The sequence below is a fragment of the Fusarium proliferatum genome (genome assembly GCF_900067095.1).
Source record: "Fusarium proliferatum ET1 genome assembly, contig: FPRO_scaffold007, whole genome shotgun sequence".
NCBI classification, from domain to species: domain Eukaryota; kingdom Fungi; phylum Ascomycota; class Sordariomycetes; order Hypocreales; family Nectriaceae; genus Fusarium; species Fusarium proliferatum.
The window spans coordinates 225,860-251,535 of NW_022194796.1; the positions used below are offsets into that span (position 1 = coordinate 225,860).

The 25,676-nt window shown below is 49.8% G+C and overlaps 9 protein-coding genes across 9 annotated transcripts; 4 read left to right on the plus strand and 5 right to left on the minus strand.

Moving 5' to 3' along the window:
- Nucleotides 1-1,473: 1,473 nt before the first annotated feature.
- Nucleotides 1,474-2,428, minus strand: FPRO_08113 (putative IMP4 protein; the record flags this gene model as incomplete). Its single annotated transcript, XM_031233757.1, has 2 exons — nt 1,474-2,364; nt 2,423-2,428. The coding sequence occupies 2 exons, from the start codon at nt 2,426-2,428 to the stop codon at nt 1,474-1,476; spliced, it is 897 nt and encodes a 298-aa protein (XP_031083562.1).
- A 645-nt stretch (nt 2,429-3,073) lies between these two features.
- On the plus strand, nt 3,074-6,375 carry FPRO_08112 (putative HUPF1 protein; the record flags this gene model as incomplete). The annotated part of the gene is made up of 2 exons (XM_031233758.1): nt 3,074-3,360; nt 3,411-6,375. The coding sequence occupies 2 exons, from the start codon at nt 3,074-3,076 to the stop codon at nt 6,373-6,375; spliced, it is 3,252 nt and encodes a 1,083-aa protein (XP_031083563.1).
- A 1,730-nt stretch (nt 6,376-8,105) lies between these two features.
- On the plus strand, nt 8,106-9,915 carry FPRO_08111 (uncharacterized protein; the record flags this gene model as incomplete). The annotated part of the gene is made up of 2 exons (XM_031233759.1): nt 8,106-9,692; nt 9,742-9,915. 2 exons carry the CDS (start codon nt 8,106-8,108, stop codon nt 9,913-9,915), a joined length of 1,761 nt encoding a protein of 586 aa, XP_031083564.1.
- A 1,859-nt stretch (nt 9,916-11,774) lies between these two features.
- On the minus strand, nt 11,775-13,348 carry FPRO_08110 (putative mitochondrial porin; the record flags this gene model as incomplete). Its single annotated transcript, XM_031233760.1, has 5 exons — nt 11,775-11,924; nt 11,988-12,490; nt 12,698-12,728; nt 12,941-13,063; nt 13,304-13,348. 5 exons carry the CDS (start codon nt 13,346-13,348, stop codon nt 11,775-11,777), a joined length of 852 nt encoding a protein of 283 aa, XP_031083565.1.
- A 1,388-nt stretch (nt 13,349-14,736) lies between these two features.
- Nucleotides 14,737-17,118, minus strand: FPRO_08109 (putative asparagine synthase; the record flags this gene model as incomplete). The annotated part of the gene is made up of 10 exons (XM_031233762.1): nt 14,737-14,779; nt 14,856-14,960; nt 15,010-15,293; nt 15,347-16,339; nt 16,404-16,552; nt 16,612-16,647; nt 16,705-16,731; nt 16,800-16,825; nt 16,884-16,934; nt 17,093-17,118. The coding sequence occupies 10 exons, from the start codon at nt 17,116-17,118 to the stop codon at nt 14,737-14,739; spliced, it is 1,740 nt and encodes a 579-aa protein (XP_031083566.1).
- A 1,434-nt stretch (nt 17,119-18,552) lies between these two features.
- On the minus strand, nt 18,553-19,183 carry FPRO_08108 (putative ubiquitin--protein ligase hus5; the record flags this gene model as incomplete). The annotated part of the gene is made up of 4 exons (XM_031233763.1): nt 18,553-18,806; nt 18,861-18,884; nt 18,940-19,100; nt 19,149-19,183. The coding sequence occupies 4 exons, from the start codon at nt 19,181-19,183 to the stop codon at nt 18,553-18,555; spliced, it is 474 nt and encodes a 157-aa protein (XP_031083567.1).
- Nucleotides 19,184-20,051: 868 nt separating this feature from the next.
- FPRO_08107 (uncharacterized protein) lies at nt 20,052-21,558 on the plus strand (the record flags this gene model as incomplete). Its single annotated transcript, XM_031233764.1, has 4 exons — nt 20,052-20,547; nt 20,598-20,797; nt 20,856-21,398; nt 21,460-21,558. The coding sequence occupies 4 exons, from the start codon at nt 20,052-20,054 to the stop codon at nt 21,556-21,558; spliced, it is 1,338 nt and encodes a 445-aa protein (XP_031083568.1).
- Nucleotides 21,559-21,772: 214 nt separating this feature from the next.
- FPRO_08106 (uncharacterized protein) lies at nt 21,773-22,491 on the minus strand (the record flags this gene model as incomplete). Its single annotated transcript, XM_031233765.1, has 2 exons — nt 21,773-22,126; nt 22,177-22,491. 2 exons carry the CDS (start codon nt 22,489-22,491, stop codon nt 21,773-21,775), a joined length of 669 nt encoding a protein of 222 aa, XP_031083569.1.
- A 458-nt stretch (nt 22,492-22,949) lies between these two features.
- Nucleotides 22,950-24,852, plus strand: FPRO_08105 (related to bacterial aminoglycoside acetyltransferase regulators; the record flags this gene model as incomplete). The annotated part of the gene is made up of 3 exons (XM_031233766.1): nt 22,950-23,263; nt 23,319-23,469; nt 23,524-24,852. 3 exons carry the CDS (start codon nt 22,950-22,952, stop codon nt 24,850-24,852), a joined length of 1,794 nt encoding a protein of 597 aa, XP_031083570.1.
- Between the last annotated feature and the right edge of the window lie 824 nt (nt 24,853-25,676).

The following is a 25,676-nucleotide window of genomic DNA, read 5'->3' on the forward strand; positions in this document are numbered from 1 at the left end:
TGGATGGAGATGATGAGAAGAGCAAAAAGCACTAATAAAAGGCTGGTGCTGGTGGTGAGAAATGATAAGATGAAGCTACTCGACCGAGCCTTAGTTTGTCTTGGCCTTAAGATCAACGTGGATTGGACAATATGGGCCGGGGCCGAGCGCCAGGACGTGGTGGCGCCTGTAGTTTTTTGCGGTTTTGGTGGATTGTGAGCACGGGTCCTTCAAGTGGACGGATACGAACGTGACGTAGGTGCCCCGGTAGGTTTTTGGGTCTGGAAAAGCTTGATCTTTTTTGGTTCAACAGGTTCGAGAGAAATGAGTAAACAAAAAACAGCCTCGCTCATTGAGATCGCCAACTTGATCAATGCTGATGTGGCAACTAGACGTTAATATCTGGCAGAATGAATGATTCAAGCTCAAGTTTCAATTGCTGACCGAGAGGGAATTCATTCGGCTTATGTATGAAGGTCCTAAAACTGAACCCCCGGCAGTATCGGATCTACCTAGAATCGTTAGATGCCTGCGTACGCAAGTGGCGGGTGTTCATTCGAACCAAGCACGGAAAAGAGACAATGAGTAAGTTTCCAGAAATACACAAACCCAGTTGAGGGTCTCTTTAGCTTGGGTTTCTTGTCTTGTTGGTGACCCTCTCTCCGCCATCCACCGATTACTACTCGTCAGCCATTGAGGCTATGGTCATATACAAACCGCGAATGCGAATCCCCCCAACTGCCCACTGAGGCTGAGCATTGATCTCCCTTGTCCGCCGGACCTAAAAATCGGTGGACAGGACTATGATAAACCGGGCCACTCAACACATTGATGAAGCATTACCATACCTTTTACAACTCAGAAGGGAAAATCAGTGTTATGGAGAGTTACTAGTGTTTTGTTCTGAATTTTCCCCCATTCCCATATGGTCAAATGGTGGCTAAGCCGTCGAAGGTAGGTTCCATCCGCAGCGCCAAGGCACTGGTTTGGTTCTAGATAGTTTTGATGATAGATAGCCAACATGAGTCCAATTGAAACTGCTGCGGGACAATAAACAGAACTGTTTCGCTTCAATGGTAACTCGCCTCCGCAAGACCCAGCTTGACCCCAGCTGCCTGGAGTCTTTTTCATCACCTTTCTCACCTCAGTGCTGACGCTGGTCGCCATAAACCAATAAACATCTGCCACTGTTAGTAGCCGAAGTCAATTCTTCCAATACTACAGTCGCCATCTTCTCAGGGCCACCGCCTTATAATTTTGCATCGAAAAACTCCAAAACGCCAATATCGTGTCACGGTTTTTATGCAACCATGCGTCGCCCCTGCTCACGATATGTTCCAGCTCGATAAGTTATCCAGATCATATGATGAACGGTAGTGCAGAGGCTGTCTAGGCCTTTGCGATTCGAAGCGGTTTCATTTCGATCAGGCAGGAGGTGACCATGGTAGGGCATCTCCGATAGGATCGAATGCTTACGGGAAGTGTGTGACATTCTCATAAGTAATTCTTCTTCTTGGCGGTTCGTGTGTACTGCGTGAGGTGCCATTCGACATCGCCATCCTTGTTGTCAAGCGTGCCGCTTCGGATCTCGAACACCCTCATTGTCATTCGTGGCCCGACTTCAGCTAGCTCAACGCTGTCGTATCCTGTCCGTACGAAAACATGATGTCTGACTTCAATACTGTCCTCGATGTTCTTGAATGTGACGACTCGGTTGCCGACCTTGTTTTTGCTCGTGATGGCTTCTCTAGGAGGAAAGACATGTTTCAGTACTTTCACTACACGCTCACCTAAGCGACTTGTAAAGCCATCGAAGATGAGGTGAGGATACGATTCGCTCACTGTTCCTCGAACGCTTCCAGGAATATCGTGGCGTAAAACGACATTGTGAAGAGAGAATGAGACAGTTGGACCGTGCGGAAAATGCGACAATGTCAAAGCAGTTGGAGTGCCTCGATGTTCGTGAAGAAGGACGACGTCGGAGAGGCCAGCTGACTGAGCGGAGCGTACTAGATCGGGCAGGATGAGGTTTCCGCGATTGAGGCGCACGGCAGTGGGAAGTAGAAGTCTGATCTCCTTGGCGAAGGCTGATAGTCTAGCCGAGGGATCTCGTGAAGTCGTCACAAGAACGCGAGGATCGACAATGCCTGAAAGCTGAGCGTACTCATCGTCTAGGTCGAGCTGCTCGTTGGTGGTGAGATCAGGTCGTGATTCGTCATACTGGTAGTCTTTGCGAAGTGACTTGTCGTTGGCAATTGAAGGATCCAAAGGCTTGCCAGAAGCCAAAGAAGATCTCAATTTGGCTCGTTTCTCGCTGATCTCAGCGTCCCGCAGAAGAAGAGCACGTCGATAGAGGTAATCGCGCCTTTGGCGCGCTTGTTTGCGCTATGCCAACAAAGTTAATATTCATAGAAAGAAAAAAGATACTCCTACTAGAACCTACAATCATTGTTTTGGCGTCTGTTCGCTTTCGCAAAGTGATGCTTGAGCTTTTGCAACATGTATAAAATTTCTAGGTTAGATACTAGGTATACGCTACCACAAGAAGTCAGTAGCAAGAAAAAGTTCCTTATCGAGGCGGACATCTATTGATAACGAAAACCGCCTATCACGTGGGCGCAAAATGTCCCACCAACTGCACTTCGCAAAGAGGGTCCAGCTGTTCACCTGGATGTAATTGTTCAACAGAAGGCATAATTTCTTGCCGCCGACTTTGTGACGTGCGTTCTGTGACAATCTTTACTACTTGCCAAACCCGCCTGACTCCGAGAATATACCTCGCCGCCTGGCCATTCTTTGTACCGGCGCATTCGTTCCCGCGATGATGTGAGCCTTACCAGCGACTTGCAACTTCCAAACACTTTTACTATCCGATCCGAGCCACCCTGGGCCTCCCATACGGATACTTCCCGGAAGAATAACAGCTCTAGGTAAGTCGCGCTCGCTGTCTTGGCTGCCGAGGAACGTATTGAATCTTTTCATCGCCCACTGCGTCACCGCCACCCGTACTTTGCCCTGACGCGGGGCATTCAGCTGCTGATAAGTTGTGCAGAAAAACTCTACGAGCCACCAACAACTTAAACAAAACACCAACATGGAGGGCGCCTTCACCCATGTTGGGAATCATTTGATATCCGACTCCGCTGCTGCCATCAAAGCTGGAGCCGATGACCTTTCCACGATCGACCCTGACGAGAGCTTACTCTATGGCAAATATGGAGATCGTAACGGCCGCCGCCGAGCCGATGATGATGATAACCAGACCGAGGCTTTTGAAGAAGACGACAATGATAGTCTTAACAGTGTCCCGATCGACGGACTGACGGGACTCAAACTTAAGGGCCAGGATGAAGAGAAAGAACTTCCAGCCCATGCCTGCGCGTAGGTTTATCTGTGGCCTTCATGTTTGGATCTGGCTGACATGGTTTTAGTTATTGCGGTATTCACTCCCCAGGATGTGTTGTCAAATGTCTCACCTGCAACAAATGGTTTTGTAGTGCGAGAGGCAACGGCACCTCGACCCACATCGTGAATCATCTTGTTCGAGCTCGCCATAAAGAAGTTCAACTCCACCCTGAGTCTACGCTGGGTGATACTGTACTCGAATGCTATAACTGCGGAACCAAAAATGCCTTTCTCCTAGGTTTCATTCCAGCAAAGTCCGATACTGTTGTCGTTCTCCTCTGCCGACAGCCTTGTGCGGCCAATACCTCCAACAAGGACATGAACTGGGATACATCGCGATGGCAACCCCTCATCGAAGAACGAGCTTTTCTGCCTTGGCTTGTCGCGACCCCATCCGACTCCGAACAGCTCCGAGCCCGCCATCTTACACCCAATATGATTGCCAAATTAGAGGAGATGTGGAAGATTGAGCCTAAGGCGACAGTTGTTGATCTTGAGAAGGCAGCTAGTATTGATGACGACCCTCAACCTGTCTTGCTAAACTATGACGATCCTTATCATTACCAAAACATTTTCGGACCTTTGGTCAAGATGGAATCCGATTACGACAAGAAACTAAAGGAAGCGCAATCAGAGGATGGGCTCCTCGTACGCTGGGACTACGGTTTGAACAATAAGCATCTAGTCAGCTTCAATCTCCACAAAATCGAATCCGGAGATGTCAAGCTTGCTGTTGGTGATGAAATGCGCCTTCGTTACAAGGGCGAGCTGCGATCTCCTTGGGAAGGGGTTGGTTATGTCATCAAGATCCCGAATAACCAATCTGATGAGGTCACACTGGAGCTGCGCAAGACTGGAAACGAAAAGCTTGTGCCCACTGACTTATCCCACAACTTTTCAGCAGACTACGTTTGGAAAGCGACTTCCTACGACCGCATGCAGTTGGCTATGAAAACATTTGCTGTTGATGATATGAGTGTATCTGGCTACATTTTCCACACATTGCTTGGTCATGAGGTCCAGCTACAGGTCATGAAGACAAACCTGCCTAAGAAGTGGTCTGCCCCTGGTCTCCCTGATCTCAATCCAAGTCAAGTTGGCGCCATCAAGGCAGTTCTTCAGAAGCCCCTGAGCTTGATTCAAGGTCCTCCTGGAACTGGCAAGACTGTCACATCGGCTACCATCATCTATCACTTAGCCAAGATGAGCGGGAACCAGGTCCTCGTATGTGCGCCCTCCAACGTCGCCGTCGACCAACTCTGCGAGCGTGTTCACCGTACAGGACTCAAGGTTGTTCGTCTCACAGCCAAATCTCGCGAGGATGTGGAGTCGTCTGTCAGCTTCTTAGCTCTTCATGAGCAGGTGCGAATGTCAGAGCACAACAGCGAGCTTGTCAAACTTTCCCAGTTGAAGAACGAACTTGGCGAGCTGTCCAGTCAGGATGAGAAGAAGTACAAACAGCTTACCAAGATAGCTGAACGAGATATACTCAACAACGCTGACGTCGTCTGCTGCACATGCGTGGGAGCTGGCGACCCTCGTCTTTCGAAGATGAAGTTCCGAAATGTTCTGATTGATGAATCGACTCAGTCGGCGGAGCCTGAGTGCATGATCCCTCTTGTTCTTGGATGTAAGCAGGTCGTCCTTGTTGGTGACCACAAGCAGCTTGGCCCTGTTATTATGAACAAGAAGGCGGCCAAGGCTGGCCTTAACCAGTCGCTTTTCGAGCGCTTGGTCAACCTGAAATTGTCGCCTATCCGGCTCAACATCCAATACCGAATGCACCCCTGTCTATCTGAGTTCCCGTCCAACATGTTCTACGACGGTAGTTTGCAGAACGGTGTCACTCATGAGAATCGCCTTCGAAAGGACGTCGACTTCCCTTGGCCCGTCGGAGAGATGCCCATGATGTTCTGGTCTAACCTGGGCCACGAGGAGATTTCTGCCTCCGGAACTTCATATCTCAACCGCACGGAAGCATCCAACGTTGAGAAAGCGGTCACACGATTCTTTAAGGCCGGCGTTAAGCCCGCTGACATTGGTGTTATTACTCCATATGAAGGCCAGCGAAGCTACATTGTGACTACGATGCAGAACTCAGGAACCTACAAGAAGGAATACTATAAGGAAGTCGAGGTCGCGTCAGTTGATGCATTCCAAGGCCGTGAGAAGGACTTTATTGTTCTATCTTGTGTTCGATCCAACGATAATCAGGGCATTGGGTTTTTATCTGACCCTCGTCGCTTGAACGTGGCCTTGACTCGAGCCAAGTATGGCCTCGTTATCCTGGGCAATCCCAAAGTTTTGTCTAAACATGAGCTTTGGCACAATCTTCTTGTCCACTTCAAGGATCGTAAATGTTTTGTCGAAGGCCCGTTGACCAATCTGCAGGCATGCTTGCTCCAGTTCAGCCGACCCAAGGTCAGCTATCGTCAAAAGAATCAGCAACCGCAGTTCGGAGCCGGCAGCTATTCCAATGGAGGACGCTTCAACCCCGCTCCATCTGGTCGAGACTTTGATGCAGGCTCCATGGCGTCTTACATCCCCGACGATGTGTCCTCTGTTCATGGCTCTGCATTTGGAGGTGCCTCTCTTAGCAGCGCCTTCCCTCCCATGTTCTCAAGCTTCACTCCTGATCAATGGCCTGGACTTCCTGGGGTCACTGCCCCGGGCCGAGGCGGGAAGAGCCGTGGACGCGCTACGGAAAGCATTGCAGGCGAGAGTGTGGCCAACTCCGAATATACGGATGCATCTTCTAGTGTCATCGGGGGTAAAGGGGTTGGCCAGGGCGGTGTTAGTCTTGGAGCGGGGCTTCACGACGCTGTCACGGGCATGCGGCCTGTCTCCTATAGCCAAAGTGATCGGCTTAAACAGTATGTTGAGAGCAGTGGACGCATGGTTCCTGGAAATGGTTATGGGCGACGCTTTGACGATGACGAGAAGAGTGTCAGCACGGCATTCCATAGTCAGATCGGAGGAGGCTACGACTGAAGGACAACATGAGCACTACGGGTAGATGATTCCAATTTTGCATCCCGAGGGCTCTGCTGCACGACTTGTCACCACCGCCGGATCATTGAGCGCGGAGGGAGGTTCACATTATTGTCTTCTCGTGAAGTCTTCCCAACAAGGCTGACATCTTCAAGAGTTGCCCATATCTGTGGAGACCGTGCCGTGCCCGTTTCATGGGTGACACCCGGCTGGATAGGCCAGGGCAAAGACATGAGAGCTGCATTGCCAGAGGCTCAACCTACAGCGGCCTCTACAGGGTCGTAGTAGGCCCGGCAGGTGCAGATTGTCTTGATCTCGAGAATGCAGTGCAATAGTGGAAGGGTCAAGGGGGATGGTGATTAGAAGTGTTATTGAGAAGTGGCCAGCAACGAAAGACTGCCTTCAGATATCGTTATACAAGATGAGATGTTGGAAGAAACGCCATGTGTACCCTACTGGCAAAACCCTCCCTACATCGAAGAACTCGTGAGTCACTCACTTGTTTGGTGTTTTGGCACCCTACGTTGAAATTCTGAGTTGGCCTTGGTCAGTCTTTACCAGATAACTAGATAGCAAACTTGAGCCGTTCTTTTGACCTTGAGCATCTCATGCAGGAATAAGTGTCTCCAATATGCAGATGAGTTCTTGTGAGGCAAGGAATGGTTCATGGAATGTGAAAAAGGCATCCCATGGGCTTTCTGAACAAGGTGGCATATTCCAGGTTGACACTCCACTGTGTCTATAATCAGAACACCTACTGTACGCCAAATACCTAAGGGATGCCAATATACTATGTGGACGTTGAAGTTGCTTCTTCTGAACCATTGCTCTTCTAAAGAATCAGGTGTGTGAGACAGTTCAGCCATCTAATACCTAGTACTCAGTACAGGGGGAACAGATTGGGTCAGGGCCCAGGGGCTAGATGGCTTGTGATTAACGTGCCTGCTTGTTAAGTGTGAGCGGCTGTGGTGGGGGACAAACTATTGGGGCCTGGACCATTACACCAAATCCCGATATCTACCTGGGTACAAAGGTACTTATGAGATCACACTCCTGGCCCCCGTCGGGGCAGGCAGGCTTTGTCGTGAATTGTTGTCAACGGACGCGACGCGGTGGGGCGTCTATGGACTTTGAATTCAATTGAGAATTGCTACATAAGGTACGGTAGCAATTGTGATCACGATAAGCCTATGGGGAATCTTTCAGGGGCTTGTTGTATGTACGCGGCTCATTACCTTAGCTATAAACAACCAACGCAAGCCTCCCCCCTTATAGGCGCATATGCAACCCTCCCTCCCTTGGAGTTGGCGGACTTGGCTTCCACTAACAGGACCAATGTCACTCCCTTACTCTCCTGTCTCTCTATTGAGCCTCCACGTTTGTGCCGCACATTTATTTAGTGAGATACAGGACATTCCCTACCTACTCAAGGTCGGTCGGAACTGTGCTTGATTACTACTACTTAGTAGGTAGGTAGGTCGGTAGGTAGGTAGATACCTACTAAGGTAACATACTTCTCATGCAAATTACCTTGACTCTTCCCTTTTCCCTCCTTTACGTTCGCTACGCGGTGCTTCAATCGCTCGCTTTCTCCTTCATGCTTAGTTCGCCCTTCACGTCGCTCCTTTGATTCAATTATTCTTCATCTACCTGCCTTTAACCAACCCGCTGAGATAACTACATCGTTTCGACGTCTGACCGTTCCACCCCGTAATGCACATATCATAACCATGTTAGCCACATTTCAGGGACGACCAGGTCGTCGCTACATTAGCCTCTTTCTCTTCATCGCCATCACATGGTTCCTGATCCATAACTTCCGCCCCTACGAGCGCTATCGTACCGTGAGAATTGGCACATATAACTATCTTCCGAGTAGCTACGATTGGAGCAAGCAGCAAGTCTTCCACCCAGTTGAGGATATCAAGAGCCCACCGAACGGCACGTTCAAACTACTGCCACGCATTCAGAAAGAGCGCACCGAAGACTACAAAGAAGACAGCGAAACCACGGCTAGGAAAGCGGCCATCAAGCAAGCATTTACCAAAAGCTGGGAAGCTTACAAGAAGCATGCGTGGGGCTGGGATGAGCTCGCACCCGTGTCCCTCCGCGGAAAGACGACATTTTCTGGTTGGGCTGCCCAAATCGTCGATGCCCTCGACACTTTGTGGATTCTTGATATGAAGGATGAATTCAGGGAAGCCGTCAAGGTTGTCGCCATGATCGATTGGTCGCGGACTGGAGACGAATATCTCAATCTGTTTGAGGTGGCTATCCGTCATCTCGGTGGCCTCCTCTCCGCCTACGAGCTTTCTGACGAAGCTGTTCTGCTCGGCAAGGCCATTGAGCTAGGCGAAATGCTGTACGCCGCGTTCGATACCCCCAATCGATTGCCATCCCACTGGCTCTATTTCAAGGCTGCCAAGAGTGGCTCCCAGCAGGCGGACGCATCCATGTCTGGCGCTGCGGGAGGCTCAATGTGCCTCGAGTTTACCCGACTGTCCCAGATCACTGGCAACCCCAAGTACTACGATGCTACTGAGCGCATCAAGCAGTTCTTCTACCGTAACCAGGACAAGACCAAAATTCCTGGCTTGTGGCCCCATGTTATGAACTACCGCGATGAGAAAGTTGATGAAGCTCGCTTTACCCTCGGCGCCGGCGCAGATTCGCTCTACGAGTATTTGCCCAAGATGCATGCTTTGTTGGGTGGCCTGGATTCTGAGTATGTCGAAATGACCACCAAGGCACTTGATACTGCTGTCAAGCATATTCTGTACAAGCCTCGTAACCCCGAGGACCTGGATATCTTAATGTCTGGCAATGTTTTGGCAGGCGAAGAGGGTAGCAAGCCTGAGCTGACCGCTGAGATGCAGCATTTGACATGCTTTGTCGGTGGCACATATGCTCTGGCAGGTAAACTCCTTTCTTGGAGCGACTTCGTTGATCTCGGCTCTCGTCTCACTGCTGGCTGTGTCTGGGCATACGATGCGTTCCCCACCAATATTATGCCCGAAATCGCTCAGCTTGAAGCTTGTGAGTCCATCACCAGCAAGTGCCGCTGGAGTGACAAGCCTGTCGAGAAGAAGGATAAGCTCCCAGAGGGTTTCATTCGAGTTAGAAACTCAGAATACCGCCTGCGCCCTGAGGCCATCGAGAGCGTGTTTTACATGTGGCGCATCACAGGCGATGATGTCTGGCGTACTGCTGCTTGGCGTATGTGGGAGGGCATCGTCAAGCAGACCGAGACCCAAGAGGCTTTTGCTACAATTAGTGACGTTAACAGGAAAGGTAGCGACAAGCGTGATAACATGGAGGTAGGTCGCGCTCGCTCTCAAATCATTGGCAAAAACTAACTTTCGCTAGACATTCTGGATGTCAGAAACAATCAAGTACTTTTATCTCACATTTGATGATCCCAACGTCATCAACTTGGATGAGTGGGTGCTCAACACTGAGGCTCATCCCTTGAGGCGCCCCAAGGGTGAGGAAGTTGAGGTTCCCAAGAAAAAGACAACGTGGTGGAAATTTGGCCATTAATCTATAGGCTTTCTTGACCTGGTACAGCTATGTATGGGCTATTGGTGTTTTAATGGGCTACCTTGGTGTAACAAGTGCATGGTTTGTTTTTGTTGGTATACGAAATACCTGTCGCAACGATCTCTTCTCCCGACATTACTTCCCACCTACTACGTTTCTCAATCAAGCCTACATCAAGTCCATCTCGAGTCGCGTTATGATACTGGAAGAGCAGTGTACGTAGGGGTTTCCCACTGGATCCAAGTTGAATATGTACTACTGGAATGATTTATATAATAGAAGTCAATGACGATTCAGAAACACTCTATCCTGCAGCAAATTGGTGTCATTGTGAACCATGAACACACTCAAAGCCACCTGAGGTATGATCGATCATCCCGCTACGCGCATGACCCCGCCTGACGCATACTATCTACCTCCAGCGATTACATCATCGAAAATAAGAACCTACCTAGCTACGCCACTCACTTACACGAATCTTCCGCAACATTTCCAACGGCTCCTCTAATTTCTCCTTCATCCTCTCTACCTAGTTGCTCTCTATCCTCGGCCGTAATGCGGCATGCCGTTGCGTCCCTCTTCCCTCTGTAGCCTGCGCCCCGCGCCAATTCTTTCAACATGTAGCAACAAATTGCTCCGGTGTCGGACATCAAACAGCATCGCAATTGGGCTGCGAGCTCAGCATCGAAGAGGGCGGCATGATGAGGTCGCGCATAAGAATCACTACGAGAGGCTTAACATAAGGCACGATGCAACACCCGCTGAGATAAAAAAGTTTTGTCCCTCCTTATGATGCTTGTGGAGTGTGGAAAGCTAACACTTCAGGTCTTTCTATTCTCTTTCAAAAACCCACCATCCCGATGCAAATCCATCTGATCCAACCGCATCTTCGACGTTCTCCCTGATCTCCGAATCATATACTGTTCTGTCTGACAAGACTCGTCGAGCAGCTTACGATCGCGATGTCCTTCGTTTGCACCACCACCCACCACAAACTCACTTCCATCACGGCTCTTACCACTCTCATCAGCCTGGCGGTCGTGCACCATCGGGTTTGAGTCGCAGGAGAGGCACTTTTCGCGGTCCGCCGCCTAGCTTTTACCGTAGCGGAGGCTGGGGAGAGCAGGCAGATAAGCGCCGTAAGGCCCACGAAGAGAGTACTGGTGGTCGAAGCACATCAACACATGAACAAGGCGGATCGCATAGTCGCCAGAAGAGTCCATGGGGGGATCCTTTTAGTCATGAATCTTCCCATGGGGGAATGGGACCTGGTGATGACCCTTTTGGACATCAGAATGATGTTCCTCACTTTGACAAGGCGGGGCATACGCGAACACATCGAAGAGAGGACCAACGGCGCAAAGATAGGAGACAAAGGAGCGCAATGGGCGACGATGACATCGGCTTCGAGGCTCAGACAACCACCACAGGCCATTTTATCATAATATCGGGCATTCTTGCCACTGCGATACTGGCGCCTCTCATATATATTCAGTTCATGAGCATTGGGCAGAGAAAAAAGAACAAGACTTGAGCAGCGATAGACTGCAGACAGGAAGACTGGGTGTGTCTCCTAGAGAATAAGTGTCATTATGAGGCTTTGCGTTCCTCGTCCCTAGAAACGGTACCATTACTTCAAAACATTTCATAGATGGAATCTATACCTCGGCAGTACGAGTAACAAACAATTGCCATGATATCATCTTCGAGATTTTTTATTTAACATAATCTACATCCCCGGAGACCACCGCACACAAGCCTGAAAGGGACAAGGAGCTGCTGAGGGGAGAACAGCTCTGAAGTGGATATTTTAACGACGACTCTCTGCTATTGGAAGATCTACCACTCCTGAGAGAAATTTAGCCCTCGAAGGTGAAGCTAGCACCGAGCTTGTGGGTAGCCTGGTCGAGCTTCTGGGTGTCGAAAGAGCCGCCAAGACCCAGGGTGACGCCCTCTCGGAGGAGGACGTTGTAGGCAAGGGCAGCAATACCACGGTCGTTGATCTTGACCTATATTTTGGAGCGCGAGTCAGTCACTCATTTCTACGATACCCGGAATTTGGTTGTACGAACCTTGGTGAAAGAGACAGGGTCGATGCGGTACTTGCTAGCAACCTCAAGGCCGACAGCGTTGCCGGTCTTGGAGTTCCAGGTAGCCTTGGCACCAGCCTCAACCTGTGAGTTGACCTTGTGGTAGTAAGAGGCAGCGAAGACGCTGAGGTTATCAGAAGCGGTGATGGCAGCGCTGTACTGGGGGGCAGCATAGCCAACAGCAGCGCTGTAGGCGGTCAGAGCAGCCTTGTTAGCATCATAGCCAGCGGAGGCACCAGCTAGGAAACCCTCGTGGCCGACAACGGCATCGACATTGGCAACAGGGCCCTTGAGGAGATCGAAGAAGGCACGGCCGTGGAAACCGGGCTGCTTAAAGTGGAGGTTGAACTTGGCACCCTTTGCGGCGGTAGCAGGGAGGAAGTTGAAGAGACCCTCGAGCTTGAGGCCCTTGGCGAGGGAGTCGGCGACCTCGATCTTGGTGTCGAGAGCATTAGCGGTGTTCCAGGTCTGGGTAAGGGTCAGGCCTGTACGGGAATAGAACATTAGCAGCTGAACATAGCCAGGTTGAAGAAACGCCGCAAATCCGACCGGCCAGCCTGATTTAGGCCCAAGGATTCGCGAGACGCTGAGAGAGGGGAGATTCTGTTTGCGGCGGGGTTTGGGTATGGGTGGTGGAGACGGAGATGGTGAAAGCGAAAAAGGTGTTGAAGGAAAAGATGGTGGTGTCGTACCGGTAGGCTTGTCGGTGTATTTTCCCTCAATCTGAAGGCTAAAGTCAGTAACCCGAAGGCAGAAAAAAAGACACCCCAAAATGCAAGGCCGTTTTCTCGTTTCGATAAGAGCTCATTTGTGATGAAGATGTAGTGAATCAAGTTGGTCAACAACACCAAAAGCCGCGGTTGACCGAACACTAACTTCCGAACCCCCGAGGAACAACGGCTTGCCATTGAGTTTGCGGAAACGGGAATGCTTACAGCAGCAGAGGTAGCCTTCTCGTGGCTCGACTTGCCGGTAACCTTGAAAGCAACACCGTTGGGGGCGGTGTCCTTGAACTCGAAGGTCGTGGCAGAGAGATGGTAGAAATCCTTGTTCAGGAGCTATAAACGGCGCAAGAGTTAGCAGAGCCCGTAAACTTCAAGAATCTATAGTAGCGGATGATCGTGCGGAGCAGATCAATGCAATAGGGGATCTGGAGGCTGATGCTCCAATTCACTCCATCACGTAAGTTCCGAAAGAGCGAAGAATGAGGAGCTCAATTCTCGATATTGTCACAGCCCAAGAAATCAAAACAGAGCAATGGGAGGTGTCGAGACGACGGAGGGGAGAGAGGAGCATACATCGTTGGCCGGCTTGGCAATGTCGGAGAACGCAGGGACAGACATAGTGGCGGTGGATGGTATTGGAAGATATAAGTCTCAAAGGAAAGTTGTGATGAAAATGAAGTTGGAATTTCGACAGAGATGTGAGAGAAACGAATGGGGTAGGAGAGTGGGAGACGATGGAGCCTACCTAGGTACCTACTTACTAGAAAATACTTGGGATCAGACTCACACAGGGCTGATCTCCTACACAGGGGTTTCTTGTTGGGGAACCCCGCTGGAACCAGCTCAGGCTCAGTGCATAGCTCGGGAAGCTCTTGTGTACCAGGCTCTGAAGTTGCCCTGTGCGCCGCCCAGCAAGGAATTTGCACATGGGTAGTCCAAGTCGGCTGATGTCGGGTCTGTGTCACATTGTCACTTGGCCGGGTGATAAACGGCAGCCTTTAGCTGGAGATCATGTAATTAATTTAAGCAATATCCCCCAGAGCCGGGGCCCACGTGGAGGGGTAATGAACGATGACAACGAAAAGAGTTGGTCGAAGAGGAGAGAGAAGTCAATTGGATGATGGGCTACATCCATTTCCCGAGGGACAGACCAGACCATCCATGATCGCAACGTCAAATTCCCTACTCCGTACCTAGGTTGGTGGTCATTGCCTGATCCTCCCGGTTTCAGGCTTCGTACATATAGATGCCACTGGGTTATTAGGTAGTAGAGTTTTGGGCTGTCAAGTCCATTACATGCAATTATCTCGCTGCCCAACGGAGTCCTTCATCATCATGTCCGTCCATGGATATCCCTTATTCAGTTTGCATGTTGTCGATGCATGAACAGCTCAGAGACTAACAACTAACAACTCATGTGACTCCATCACTCACTGACCACTACTAGCAGCTGAAACAACACCTCAAACCCATTACTTTGGTAAGTATGCCCGCAAAGAGGTTGAGGTACTACCTGTACTCCGTACCAAAGAAGTTTTCTGACAAACCCGTAAATTGAAGGCCGAACTCGACGTGTCTATGTCCGGTTTCATTCGCGTCTATTGGTCCGTTGGCCACACCCTCTTTGCAACCATTTCACGTCAAGACCCTTCATGCATAGACAAATCAGGACGACATATTGCACCTACTGCTGCCAATTTCAAACTGCTGTGAAAGTGACCATTCGCCGACGCTTGAACTACGCAAACTATGCGATGCTTTGTTTCTAGAATTTTTGTCTTTTATTTTCTTTCCCATGCCCCTATCTTTCCGTACCCTTTCCCGTCATCATTGCGCGGTTGGTTGGTAAGCAAGCTCCAAGACGCCTTTTCTCTTCTTTCAGGAGAACGACACCCAAGACATACACTTCATATTCCTTTGGCCCAGACATCTCTTTTATGGTAGTGTAAGTTACAATGAGGCAAGCAAGCTTGCTGTGCTTGATGTTTGCTCGATTCGCTATATCATTAAGCCGCGTTATCGTATTTGGCGTTGTGAGTGGAAATGGCTCTGCAACCAGACATTAGCAAGCGTGCTTCTTTCGGACCACCGACCATGCAGTTCTGGGGACAGAGCATTTACGTACCGGCCACTGGGGTCAGTCTGTTTGGACCAAGTGGGAGTCCAGCGCATGACGGTCGAGGCGCAGTGAGGGGGGAAGTGCTCATCAAACATGCATCGATACCAGTAACTATTCATTGTTAGTCTCACTCAACTGCAAGAAATCGGTATCAACGTACGCCTCCTTGGTATCGGGAATATCGTCACCCCACTCAGGTTTGGGGTTCTTCATCATCTCGTCTGTCACCTGCTTCTCGGCGTTGTCCTTGAGTGCGTCGATCCAGCCGTAGCCGACACCATCGGAAAACTGTTCCTTCTGTCGCCAGAGGATGTTATCAGGGAGATAGGGCTGTTCGTCTGGCTCGTCCGAGGTATCGAAAGCCTTGCGAATGATGTACTTCTCAAGTCTGTCCTTGGTGATCATCTTCTCTTGAGGATCGATGTTCATCGATGTTTCGAGGAACTATTACGACTCTTAGTTTCTGGGAACAACTATTACAATAGACCTGAACTTACCTCCTTATCGAGGAAGGGAACACGAGCTTCAAGGCCCCAAGCAGAGGTGGACTTGTTAGCTCGCAGGCAGTCAGCCAAGTGCAGGTTCTTGACACGGCGAACTGTCTCCTCGTGGAAAGCCTCCTTATCAGGGGCAGCGTGGAAATACAGGTAGCCACCGAAGATCTCGTCACTTCCCTCTCCACTCAGAACCATCTTGATACCCATGGCCTTGATCTTTCTTGACAAGAGATACATGGGGGTGGAGGCTCGGATGGTAGTGACATCGTAGGTCTCAAGGTGAAAGATAACATCTGAAAGAGCGTTGAGGCCATCCTCAATGGTGAAGGTCATGACGTGGTGCTTGGTACCGAGGAACTTGGCGACCTCAAGTGCAGCCTTGTTGTCCGGAGAACCAGGCAGTCCGATGGAGAAGGAGTTGAGCTGGGGAAGGTATGTCAAAGTATCAAGGTGATCATCATCGTCAACACCGACCAGACCCTCACCAGTGTCAGGGTTTTCGACAGGGAGAACGTTGCCGTTAGCCTCGAGAGCCTGTTTTCGAAGTCTGGTCACCTCACGCTGAGCGATAGATGCTGTCAGACTCGAATCAAGGCCACCGGAAAGGAGAACTCCGAAGGGGACTTCAGCCATGAGTCGCTTTCGGACAGCTTTCTCGAGAGCATGTCGGAGAACCTTGTAATCGACGGGGTTGCTGGGAACCTTCTTAGGGTCCCACCAAGACGGGTTAAAGTAGCGAGTCGTCTCGCCAGTCTTGGAGTCGTAAACGTGACCGGGGGGGAAAGCAACAATCTTGTCACAAACGCTATGCAAGCATTTCAGCTCGGAGGCGAAGTAAACGGTTCCGGGTTCCTTGGAGGACCAGCCCTGGTAGAACGTGGTGATACCAATAGGGTCGCGGGCCGCAATTGTGCGATCTTGCTTCTTGTCGTAGAGAACAAAAGAGAACATGCCATCGAGGTGGTTGGGGCAATCGGTATCAAACTCGGTGTACTACAGGATATCTATTGTGAGCCTGTTATTCTTCCTTAAGCTATCCATGAATTAGTCCTCTTACCAGGGGAATGATAACTTCGCAATCAGATGTGGTCTTGAAGTGGTATTGCTCCTTGAGGTTCTTTCGAATGTGACGATGGTTGTAGATCTCACCGTTGACAGCGAGGATGATGCTGTCGTCGGCGTTGGTCAGGGGCTGGGCTCCAGACTCTGGAGGAATAATCGTCAGCTAAAAAAGGATGCGTCTAGACCCGAGACTTTCGACTTACCAACACCGACAATGCTGAGACGCTCATGGCAGAGAACTAAACCAGAGAGTCAGAACCAGCAGCTTTTGTGCTTTAAGAGTCAATTGGGCTTACTGGTATGGTTGGCAATCACACTTCCACCTGAACATTCTACTTTAGTACTTGCGACCGTGAGGGCTGCATGCAGCATTGGTGTTGCTTTTACTTACTCCAGTCGGGGCCACGGTGACGGATTCTGCGTAATTCAGGTTAATTTGAAGGGTTATGCCTTGGTCGACCAGTGTGATACATACTGCTTTGCGAGCTTCAGGGCCGTGGGTTTGAACTTTTCCACGTCAGGATGACTGCAGAGACGCAAAATGTTAGTCATGCCATGATTCTTCTTTTCCTCCTCCGACCGCGGGGTGATTTCAATTCCAATCCCAATTGATGGCGGGGTCATCATGCCCCTCCAAACCACCAAAACAGATCCATGTTCAATTTCGCAAGGGAGGGAGCGTACCGATGACAGGCGAAGATACCACACATGTTAGCGGTTGCTGTGAAATGCGCGCGTTACGTGTGTATCACGAAGGGGAGTGCTTGAAGAAGAATGGTAGGAGGAAGAGAAAGGGCGAAGCAAGATTAATATTTAGCAATAGTTTCGGGCGAGAGAAAAAAGAGGAGTCATAAGAAACTCCACACTCCTTCCGCCGGCACAGAACAGGCGATAAGTAGGTACTAAGATACCTGCCCTCCATGGGTACCAGAACAGATAGTACCAATACTTCAAAGCCGCAAGGTTATTAGCGGTTAACGGCCGTGGCCGATACAATCATATGGAAGTCTTTAACTTGGTAAGGTTATCCACCACATACTCCGCTGCGGACGCGGATGAGCATCTCCCCACTACCACAGTGACCAGCCTGCCAGCATGAGAGAAGATGCCGGGCCAGTTCATTTGTGCTGTGAGGATCCGGGCAGCTTGACTCGTTTGTCTCAACTGAAATCGAGTCCCCATCTTCCTCGCTTGTAAGTGGACGGAAGAATCTGTCCGCTGAGAGATAACGGCTTTGCGCTCCTCCGGCGCAATCATGTCAAGCCAAGCCAAAATATTTTTGAGGTGTGAGTAAATCTCCCGGCCGATTTCGGCTTGTAATTCAGCAGACTCAATTGGCAGCATGAAGTAGTCTAGCCCTTGAGCTTGTGCGTTCCCGGCCCAGTTTACATAATCCGAATAAACTTTGACTTATGGGCTTGATAAGGGAAATACAGCGGACATGCGGCTTCGATTGTCACGTCACAAGACCAACGTTGACAGGCTATGATGAAATTAACAAAACTATGAATACAGAGTATGCCATCGATAATGAAGATCAACGTGTTTTATCAGGACATACGAGATACTTTACAAAGAAACTGTTCTTCAAAACTTACATATAACGCAGCCCCGCCACACATATCACTCTGGCCTTCTCATACCAACTCCCCCCATCAACCCTTTCCCACGACAGCTTTCACACGCACGACAACCGCTCTCGTTCGCGACGTAACCGAGTGGGTCGGGTATATCCCGACAACGCAGCCGCAAGTGATTCACTCGCCGGTGACGACCCAAGAAATACGGATCGACAAGGGTAGTGGCTCTTCGACAGTCCCGAGACAAATGGTTTCCTTACGAAAAGAAGACTTTAACGAATTTCAAAGAAGCGCACTGTCGCAGTGAACTGCCTGCTCGTTGCCCAGTATGAAAAGGATTTTTTTGACGACGTTGCGCTAGCACCTATCTCTTGCTGTATTGTAAAGCTCTTCTTATCATCCTGTGCTATATAGCATGCCTCCGTAATGCGTGGAGTCCACTTCATGGACTCTGAGTAACTTTCCGCCTTGGTATTTCCCTATAAACGCCGTAGCCTGAGGTGCCTTACAAAGAAAAATTTGGTCTAAAAGGTTTCTTCTCTCCCAACGCCCCCGAACGTTTCATCAAGGTGTGGGGTTCTCTCGAACCGTACGGCGAACTCGCTTCTCGTACTCGGCACGATCTCTCTTGAAGAGGTTATATGCCTCCGCTTGGGCAGGTGACTCGGGGTTAGGGTCGTTGAGAAGGTCCTGGATACCGAGAAGGATCTGTTTGACGGTGATCGCAGGCTTCCAGGCCTCCTCTTCGTTGAGGATGGAGAGGCAGACAGTTCCTGAAGGGTACACATTGGGGTGGAACAGCGGAGGGACAAATTTGCCTATGTTTATATTAGCAAGGCGGCCTTCACACATTGTGGTCGAGAGGGCTTTACACTTGGGAGGCTTTGTAGGGTACTCTGCGTTGAACAAGTATTAGCGCTGTCCAATCTATATCGTGCGGTTGGCACTTACCATCAGGGAAAGCAATGGTCAGCTTGAAGAGTCCGCCAGACCAAATAGTGTTCTCTTTGCCAGGGATTCCGCATTCCCAATTTTTTACATCGAGTACACCTTCTTTGGTACGCTGTGGTTTGGCATAGAACCCGAAAGGATGGTCTCGTCGCCATTGCTTCCTATTGAGATTTCAGTCAAGTCCGGGGACTATGCATTATAAATCTCACCTCTCCTCTTGTAATCGGTTCTGGCAAAGCGCCATGATTCCGTCATTCAACTATGTCGATCAGACGTGGGACGAGGGCGGTAATATTTGTAGGCGAAGGATATGAGAAAAAAAGATTATCGAGAATCGTGTGAGAGATCGGAAAGCTGAGGTGCGACGCGAGTTGCGGCAGGATAAAAAGTCCCTGGAGAGGAGCTTGCACAGCTCTGGCGGCCAAGCTTTCGGTTTGCTGGGTGAGGAAAATGCTTCAGAGTGGAAGTATATTTGACACGAAAAGAAACAAATCGAAAGTCAGCTCGAAGGCGGGACCTATCGTTTGCGCAATCGTGCCCGAGGTACAATTCACGAAACGACGCCTTGTTGATGATTCGATGCACAGGCCAGAACCTGTTGTCGTTGGTTGAAAGACGCCAGTCGGGGCATGGATGCCTTTCCGGCAAACCCCGCTAAGTGGTCACCTAAATGCCCAGGGCGCTCACGCTAGGTCCGGGGGGGTGATTTGCGCTGTTGCGGCTTGTTGACCTTCTGAATCCTATAGTCTGCCTAGGTACCGCTCACCACTACCTTAGGTACTAGGTACTGCAGGGAGGGGCACTTGTTAATCAAGTGGAAGGCAAGCCACTTGAGGTGCGAACCTGCTAGCGCCGCATCATAGGTCACCTCGGCTCAGTCATTGAGTTAAGCTGGAAGCGGGCATCGATCCCTGAGGTTGCCCACGTACCAAGGTATAAAATCACTTACGACTTGGTCCTTACATCACAAAACTTCACTCTATTGACCTTCCGCCATCGTTGTCCTTTCTTATAAGGCATAACTTGAACTTGGCTGACTTCCATCATTAATCTCACTTCATCAGCTTCCTTCGGCAGAAGTGGGGGCTGGGAAAAACGAGGCAGATATCATCATGGGCATGGACAAAGACACGGAAGTCACTTTGAAGGAGGAGGCCACGGAGGGACTCAAAGAGGTTGCTAAAGAGGGCGTGAAAGATGAGGTTACAGAGAACAAAAAGGATGAAATTGAGGATACCACAGACCTCAAGACTGAAGCCGAGGCTGATGCTGATGCTGCTTCCTCATCTCACACTCTCATGCCTGATGCTCCAACCGCTCATACTCCGGCCTCTAGTCTAGCGACTCCCTCTCTAGATTCAAAACCTCATAATTCTGCCTCAAACGAGGCTTCTGCCGGAGATACTGCTCCTGATGATGCTGTTCCACAAGACTCATCGCCCAAAGCTGCCCCGCAACAGCCCGTCTCCCAAGAAGCAGCCACCGCGACAGAAGCTGTAGCAGAGAAGACTGACGCGTTGCCAACCCCAGCCCCCAAAGCCGCAATAAACGTTGATGAAATGGACGAGGTTCCAGATCCGGACGAGGACGACTTGGATGATTTAGATGGTCTGTGAGAAGGCATAGAGCTGTGAAGAAACCCGGCTGACTGTTCTTAGATATGCTGGAAGAGTTCTCTACCGTCAAGCTAGATCAATCCAAGCCTCTTGGAGCTGCTGCTGCCTCCAGTAAACCAGAAGCTCCCAAGGGCGCTGCTTCCGGCAAGCAACCTGAAGTGGAGGATGCGTTCTCAGAAGATGAATTTGCTAGGCAGCTCCAGGCTGGTATGGCCGATCTACTAGGCGAACTTGAACAGTCTGTGCGTTTTATTTCATCTAGCAATACCGACGAGAATATGATTGCTGATACAATTACAGCCTGACATGCAAGCACAGTTTGAAGATATCTTCAAGCACATCGCTGCGGCAGAAGGTGCTGGTGATGCACCACCTCCAAGCACTTCCAAAGGGCCTTCTTCCCAAGCACAACCTGAGGATGCGTCATTCCAAGACACCATCAAGCGAACCATGGAGCGCATGCAAGCTTCTGGAGACCAAGCTACTGCTGCTGCTGCGTCGGGATCCGCTGATGATTTCATGTCTGAGATGCTCAAGCAGTTGTCTTCGGGCGACCTTGGTGATCTGGGAGGCGACGGCAGCGAGGAAGAATTCTCCAAAATGCTCATGGGCATGATGGAGCAGCTCACTAACAAGGAAATTCTGTATGAGCCCATGAAGGAACTCGATGAGAAATTCCCTGAATGGCTTATCAAGAATCGTGACTCGACACCGAAGGATGACTTGAAGCGCTACGAGGAGCAACAGTCCATTGTACGAGAGATAGTGGCCAAGTTCGAAGAGAAGACGTACTCGGATTCCAATGCGGCGGACCGTGAATTCATTGTTGATAAGATGCAAAAGGTATGATTCATCTACCTGTTATTCTCACTGGTGGGGTCTATATCACTGACAACCTGTCTAGATGCAAGCGGCAGGATCACCCCCTTCTGATCTAGTTGGAGACATGCAATCGGCACAAGATGCCCTCAATCCAGGAGACGAAGCCTGCAACCCTCAGTAGATAAGGAACTTGGTTATTGACCTCAAGCCATCTATATACCCTTTGTCAAAATGATATGTGTGCACATCTGACGACATCCACTGGCACTTCCTGAACGCCGTGTCCCTTCCTGGGTGATCCGACTAACCCCAACGCCAAGCGAGCAAACGCGTAGAGTTCTGAATAGGAAAGAAAAAAAAAGAGAAAGAGTAAAAGGAAAGAAAAAGAAAGAACGTTATTGCATCTCAATGTCTCCAGAAGTATCGATCTGGTCTTGGGGTCGGGGCGGCTTATTCTGTTTAAATTGTTCTTGCGCTATGAGCTCGGCAAAGACATCATCATAGTCTTCGTCTGATAGCGGAGGCGAGGGTGGCCGTTGTGAAGCCATCTGCTGTTGCTGTTCCTCATAGGATGCAAGCATCGCTTCGAGCTGCTCTTCCTCATCCATCATCGTTTCATCTTCGTCTTGTTCCGGAATGGGAGGTTGCTCTTGGTAGAAAGTCATGGCGTCCTCGATATCCGCCTCGGTAATGTCAGGAGCGTCATGAGACAGCTGTCCTCGGTCGGCAAGATAATTTGTCTTCAAAAACTGCGTTTAAATTAGCAACATTCATAATACATGAAGGGATCTCTCCCTACCTGTCCCTCTATGTCTCTACGTTGCCAGGCCTTGTCTTCACGGCTCTGTCGCACATTCTGGAGGAAGACCTTCCTTCTTCCTTCGTGTAGCTCATCCCTCTTCTTGTTCACTGGGTTTGGCCGAGTGGGACGCGAGGAAAACTTGAACTTTGGGGGCTTGATGGGAGAAGATTGAATTTGACGCTGCGGACACACGTTTCTGTCAATTGGTGAGAGTGGCGATGATGCGCGCACAGGTGAAGAGGAGAGCGGCGATGAGACAGCAGGGCGATGATCCCAAGAACCGGAGAAAATGGGCGCGGGAGAAAAAGACATCATATTTCTGACTGTGCAACTTTGGCAATTATGCTGCATGAGATTGTAAAGGGCCCATACGATGTAGATGTTGGAGGGAGCTCAACTTGAGAATTACATCGGTTTCGTGGTCGTGTAAAGAGGTGACCTTAGGCGCGTTACAGTCGCGGTCGCGCAGTCACATGACGTACCTAGTACCTCTCTTGAAAATACTGCCGGGCTAAGGCACTAAGGTACTAGAATTCGCCCCCGAAGATCGCACCCGGCCCAAGCCGAGTGATAGACGGAGGTTTGTCGGAATCGGCACACCCAAGCAAAAAAACTGTCAACCTGATTTTGGTTGACGACATGATCCAATTAAGCCTACCTTAAGCCTGGCCTCTGTGGTGTCAATTCCTACTAGCTTTTCTTCCTTAAGAATGTACAATTCTATTTTACTACATACCATCTGTCCTTCTTAAAAGTCCATCGGCAGTCAGATGAACGCCTTATCTGTTTCGGCCTTTGCGAATCGCATCGCCACTCGATCATGGACCTGTTCGACTTGTAGAAGTCAATTGGTCCGAAGTAAGCCCTTTCGAGATTTCACTGCAAGAGGTTTCGCATCGCGGAGAGGCTCGAGGAAAAACAATGGTCACAAGTCCGGCCCTAAACGACCGCTGTTATATGCCTCGGCTGGTGTTGGTACTGTAGGCGCGGCCGCGCTTGCATTCACCGGCGATATCAAGAGTAGTTATGAGGCGGCAGAACGCACAGGAAGAGTGGCGGTTGCGCTCGCCGTGTGTATCAACGAGTATGTATTTACTTGTCATTAGGTGTAGGGGGTGCGAAACTAATAAGTTGAGTAGTTACCGAACAACACTAAACGCCAGAGAAACGACAGCAGACCATGATGCCCAGGAGAGCATGCTTAAGGCATGTCACAAACGATGCGCCGAACGGACTCTCGTTGTGCTGGAAAAGAACGGCGGAATCTTTATCAAACTCGGTCAGCATCTGGTATGACCTCCATCAACTTCGGAGCTCGAACGATCGGACTAATTACTACGCCAGAGCGCCATGAATTACCTTTTACCATCCGAATGGACAAACACTTTCATCCCCCTGCAGGACAAGTGCCCTGTATCTTCACTTGAGTCGATCGAGGATATGTTTCGCAGAGATACAGGAGAAGAGCTTTGGGACTGTTTCTCTGATTTCGCGCCTGAACCAATCGGCGCTGCCTCTCTTGCTCAGGTACATCTGGCATCCATCAAGGGGTCAAATCAGAAGGTTGCGGTCAAGGTTCAACATCCTGAGCTTGAAGCATGGGCACCCCTGGATCTAGCGCTTACCCGGTACACATTTTCGACCCTGAAAAGATTCTTCCCCGAATATGATCTTGAGTGGCTCTCTTCTGAGATGGACGTTTCTCTTCCTAAAGAACTTGACTTCCAAGAAGAGGCCAACAATGCCCGACGTATGAAGGAGCACTTCGCCAAGATTCCACAGCTACCCCTGATTATCCCCGAGGTCATCTGGGCTAAGAAGCGAATCATTGTCATGGCGTGCGAAGCGGGAAGCAGACTCGACGATTTGGAGTATTTGGATAAGAACGGTATAGACCGAGATGAAGTATCTGCCACGTTAGCGCGTATCTTCAACGAAATGATCTTTGGCGATGGTGCACCCCTGCACTGTGATCCTCACGGTGGCAACATTGCAATCCGCAAGAACAATACCCGCCGGGGCCTTGGACGAGGTCCTAACTTTGACGTGATTTTATATGATCATGGTCTTTACCGCGACATTGAGCTTCCTTTGCGGAGATCATACGCCAAGATGTGGCTTGCGGTTATTGATGGCGACATGGATCGAATGAAGAAGTATGCACATGAGGTTGCCGGTATAGAGGACAAGGATTTCCCCCTCTTTGCTTCAGCAATCACTGGTCGAGACTACAGTATTGTTAGCAAGTCTGGATCTATCCTCGAGACTCGAACGGCGGATGAGCAAAAGACAATGAGCGGGGCTTTGCAAGAGGGTCTCATTGTCGACCTCGTGCAGCTTCTCAGCCGCGTGCCTCGTATCATCCTTCTAATTCTCAAGACAAATGACCTAACTCGAAGCCTGGACGAGAATCTCCAGACACGACAAGGTCCCATCCGTTCGTTCATGATCCTCGCACGATATTGCACCAAGACCGTATTCCACGAGAAGATTGAAGAGATCGGTCAAAACGGTTCATTCCTTTGGCCACTCAATGCTCTGCGGGTGTTTGCTGCATGGGTTGGTTTCATGCGCGTGGAGATCAAGTTAGAGGCCTTTGAACTTTGGCTATCAACCAAGAGAATGTTGGGTCTAGGCAGCTTAGAGTTTTCGGGTGCGGCGTTCCAAAAGTGAAAGATGGCAACGAATTAGAAGATGTGTCGATATAGAGTATATACCTTAATGACGTGACACCCAGAGCATATAGAAGCCAGTCACACAAGGTTCATGATGCAATGCATTCATATCAAGTAATAACACGATTGCACTTCAACTGTACAATTATGCCGATAGCCAGTTTCAGTTACTTACTTATGTTCTACTTCCACAACTCACCAACGTGTTAGCTCTTTGAAAACAAAACAATTGTCAAGTTGACTTAGGATAACGACATGGAAATCGGTTACTTCAGGAGCAATTCTCGCTTGGTCAACAACAGTTGGGGAGTCTTATTTCAAGGCCATTGGCATGGGCCATTCTCCTTTTACCTCTTTGCTCCCGTCTTTCTGCCAGGATAGCCTGTTGCCTCCTCTTCATTTTCCAAATACGTTGATACTCTGCACTGCAGAGCATCTCTCCGTACTATCTCTACATATTGAGTCTAAGAAGAAAGGCAATGGGAGAGGAGGTCTATGTCTATACTTCCTTTTCACGAAAGTGCGAATCTCTATTCGATGACACACAGAAACGCCGTGTATTGTTCTCCCTGTTGATTCGTTAAGTTCATGGCAAGTGTGGAATTGAGGCACAGGCTGGATTCTTCATCGATGCTGCTCACAAACAGAGTCAGACGCCTCTTCTTCAAAAGATTTATTTTTTTCATGTCCCATTCTTGGCCTGAGATGGTATTTCCTAGTAATGTCAAGCTTATACAGGCGTCCGTCATTCAACTTGGTGGTTCTACCAGATCAATTACTGAATGAGTTCCAACGAGGGCTAGGATGACTTCAAGTTAACGA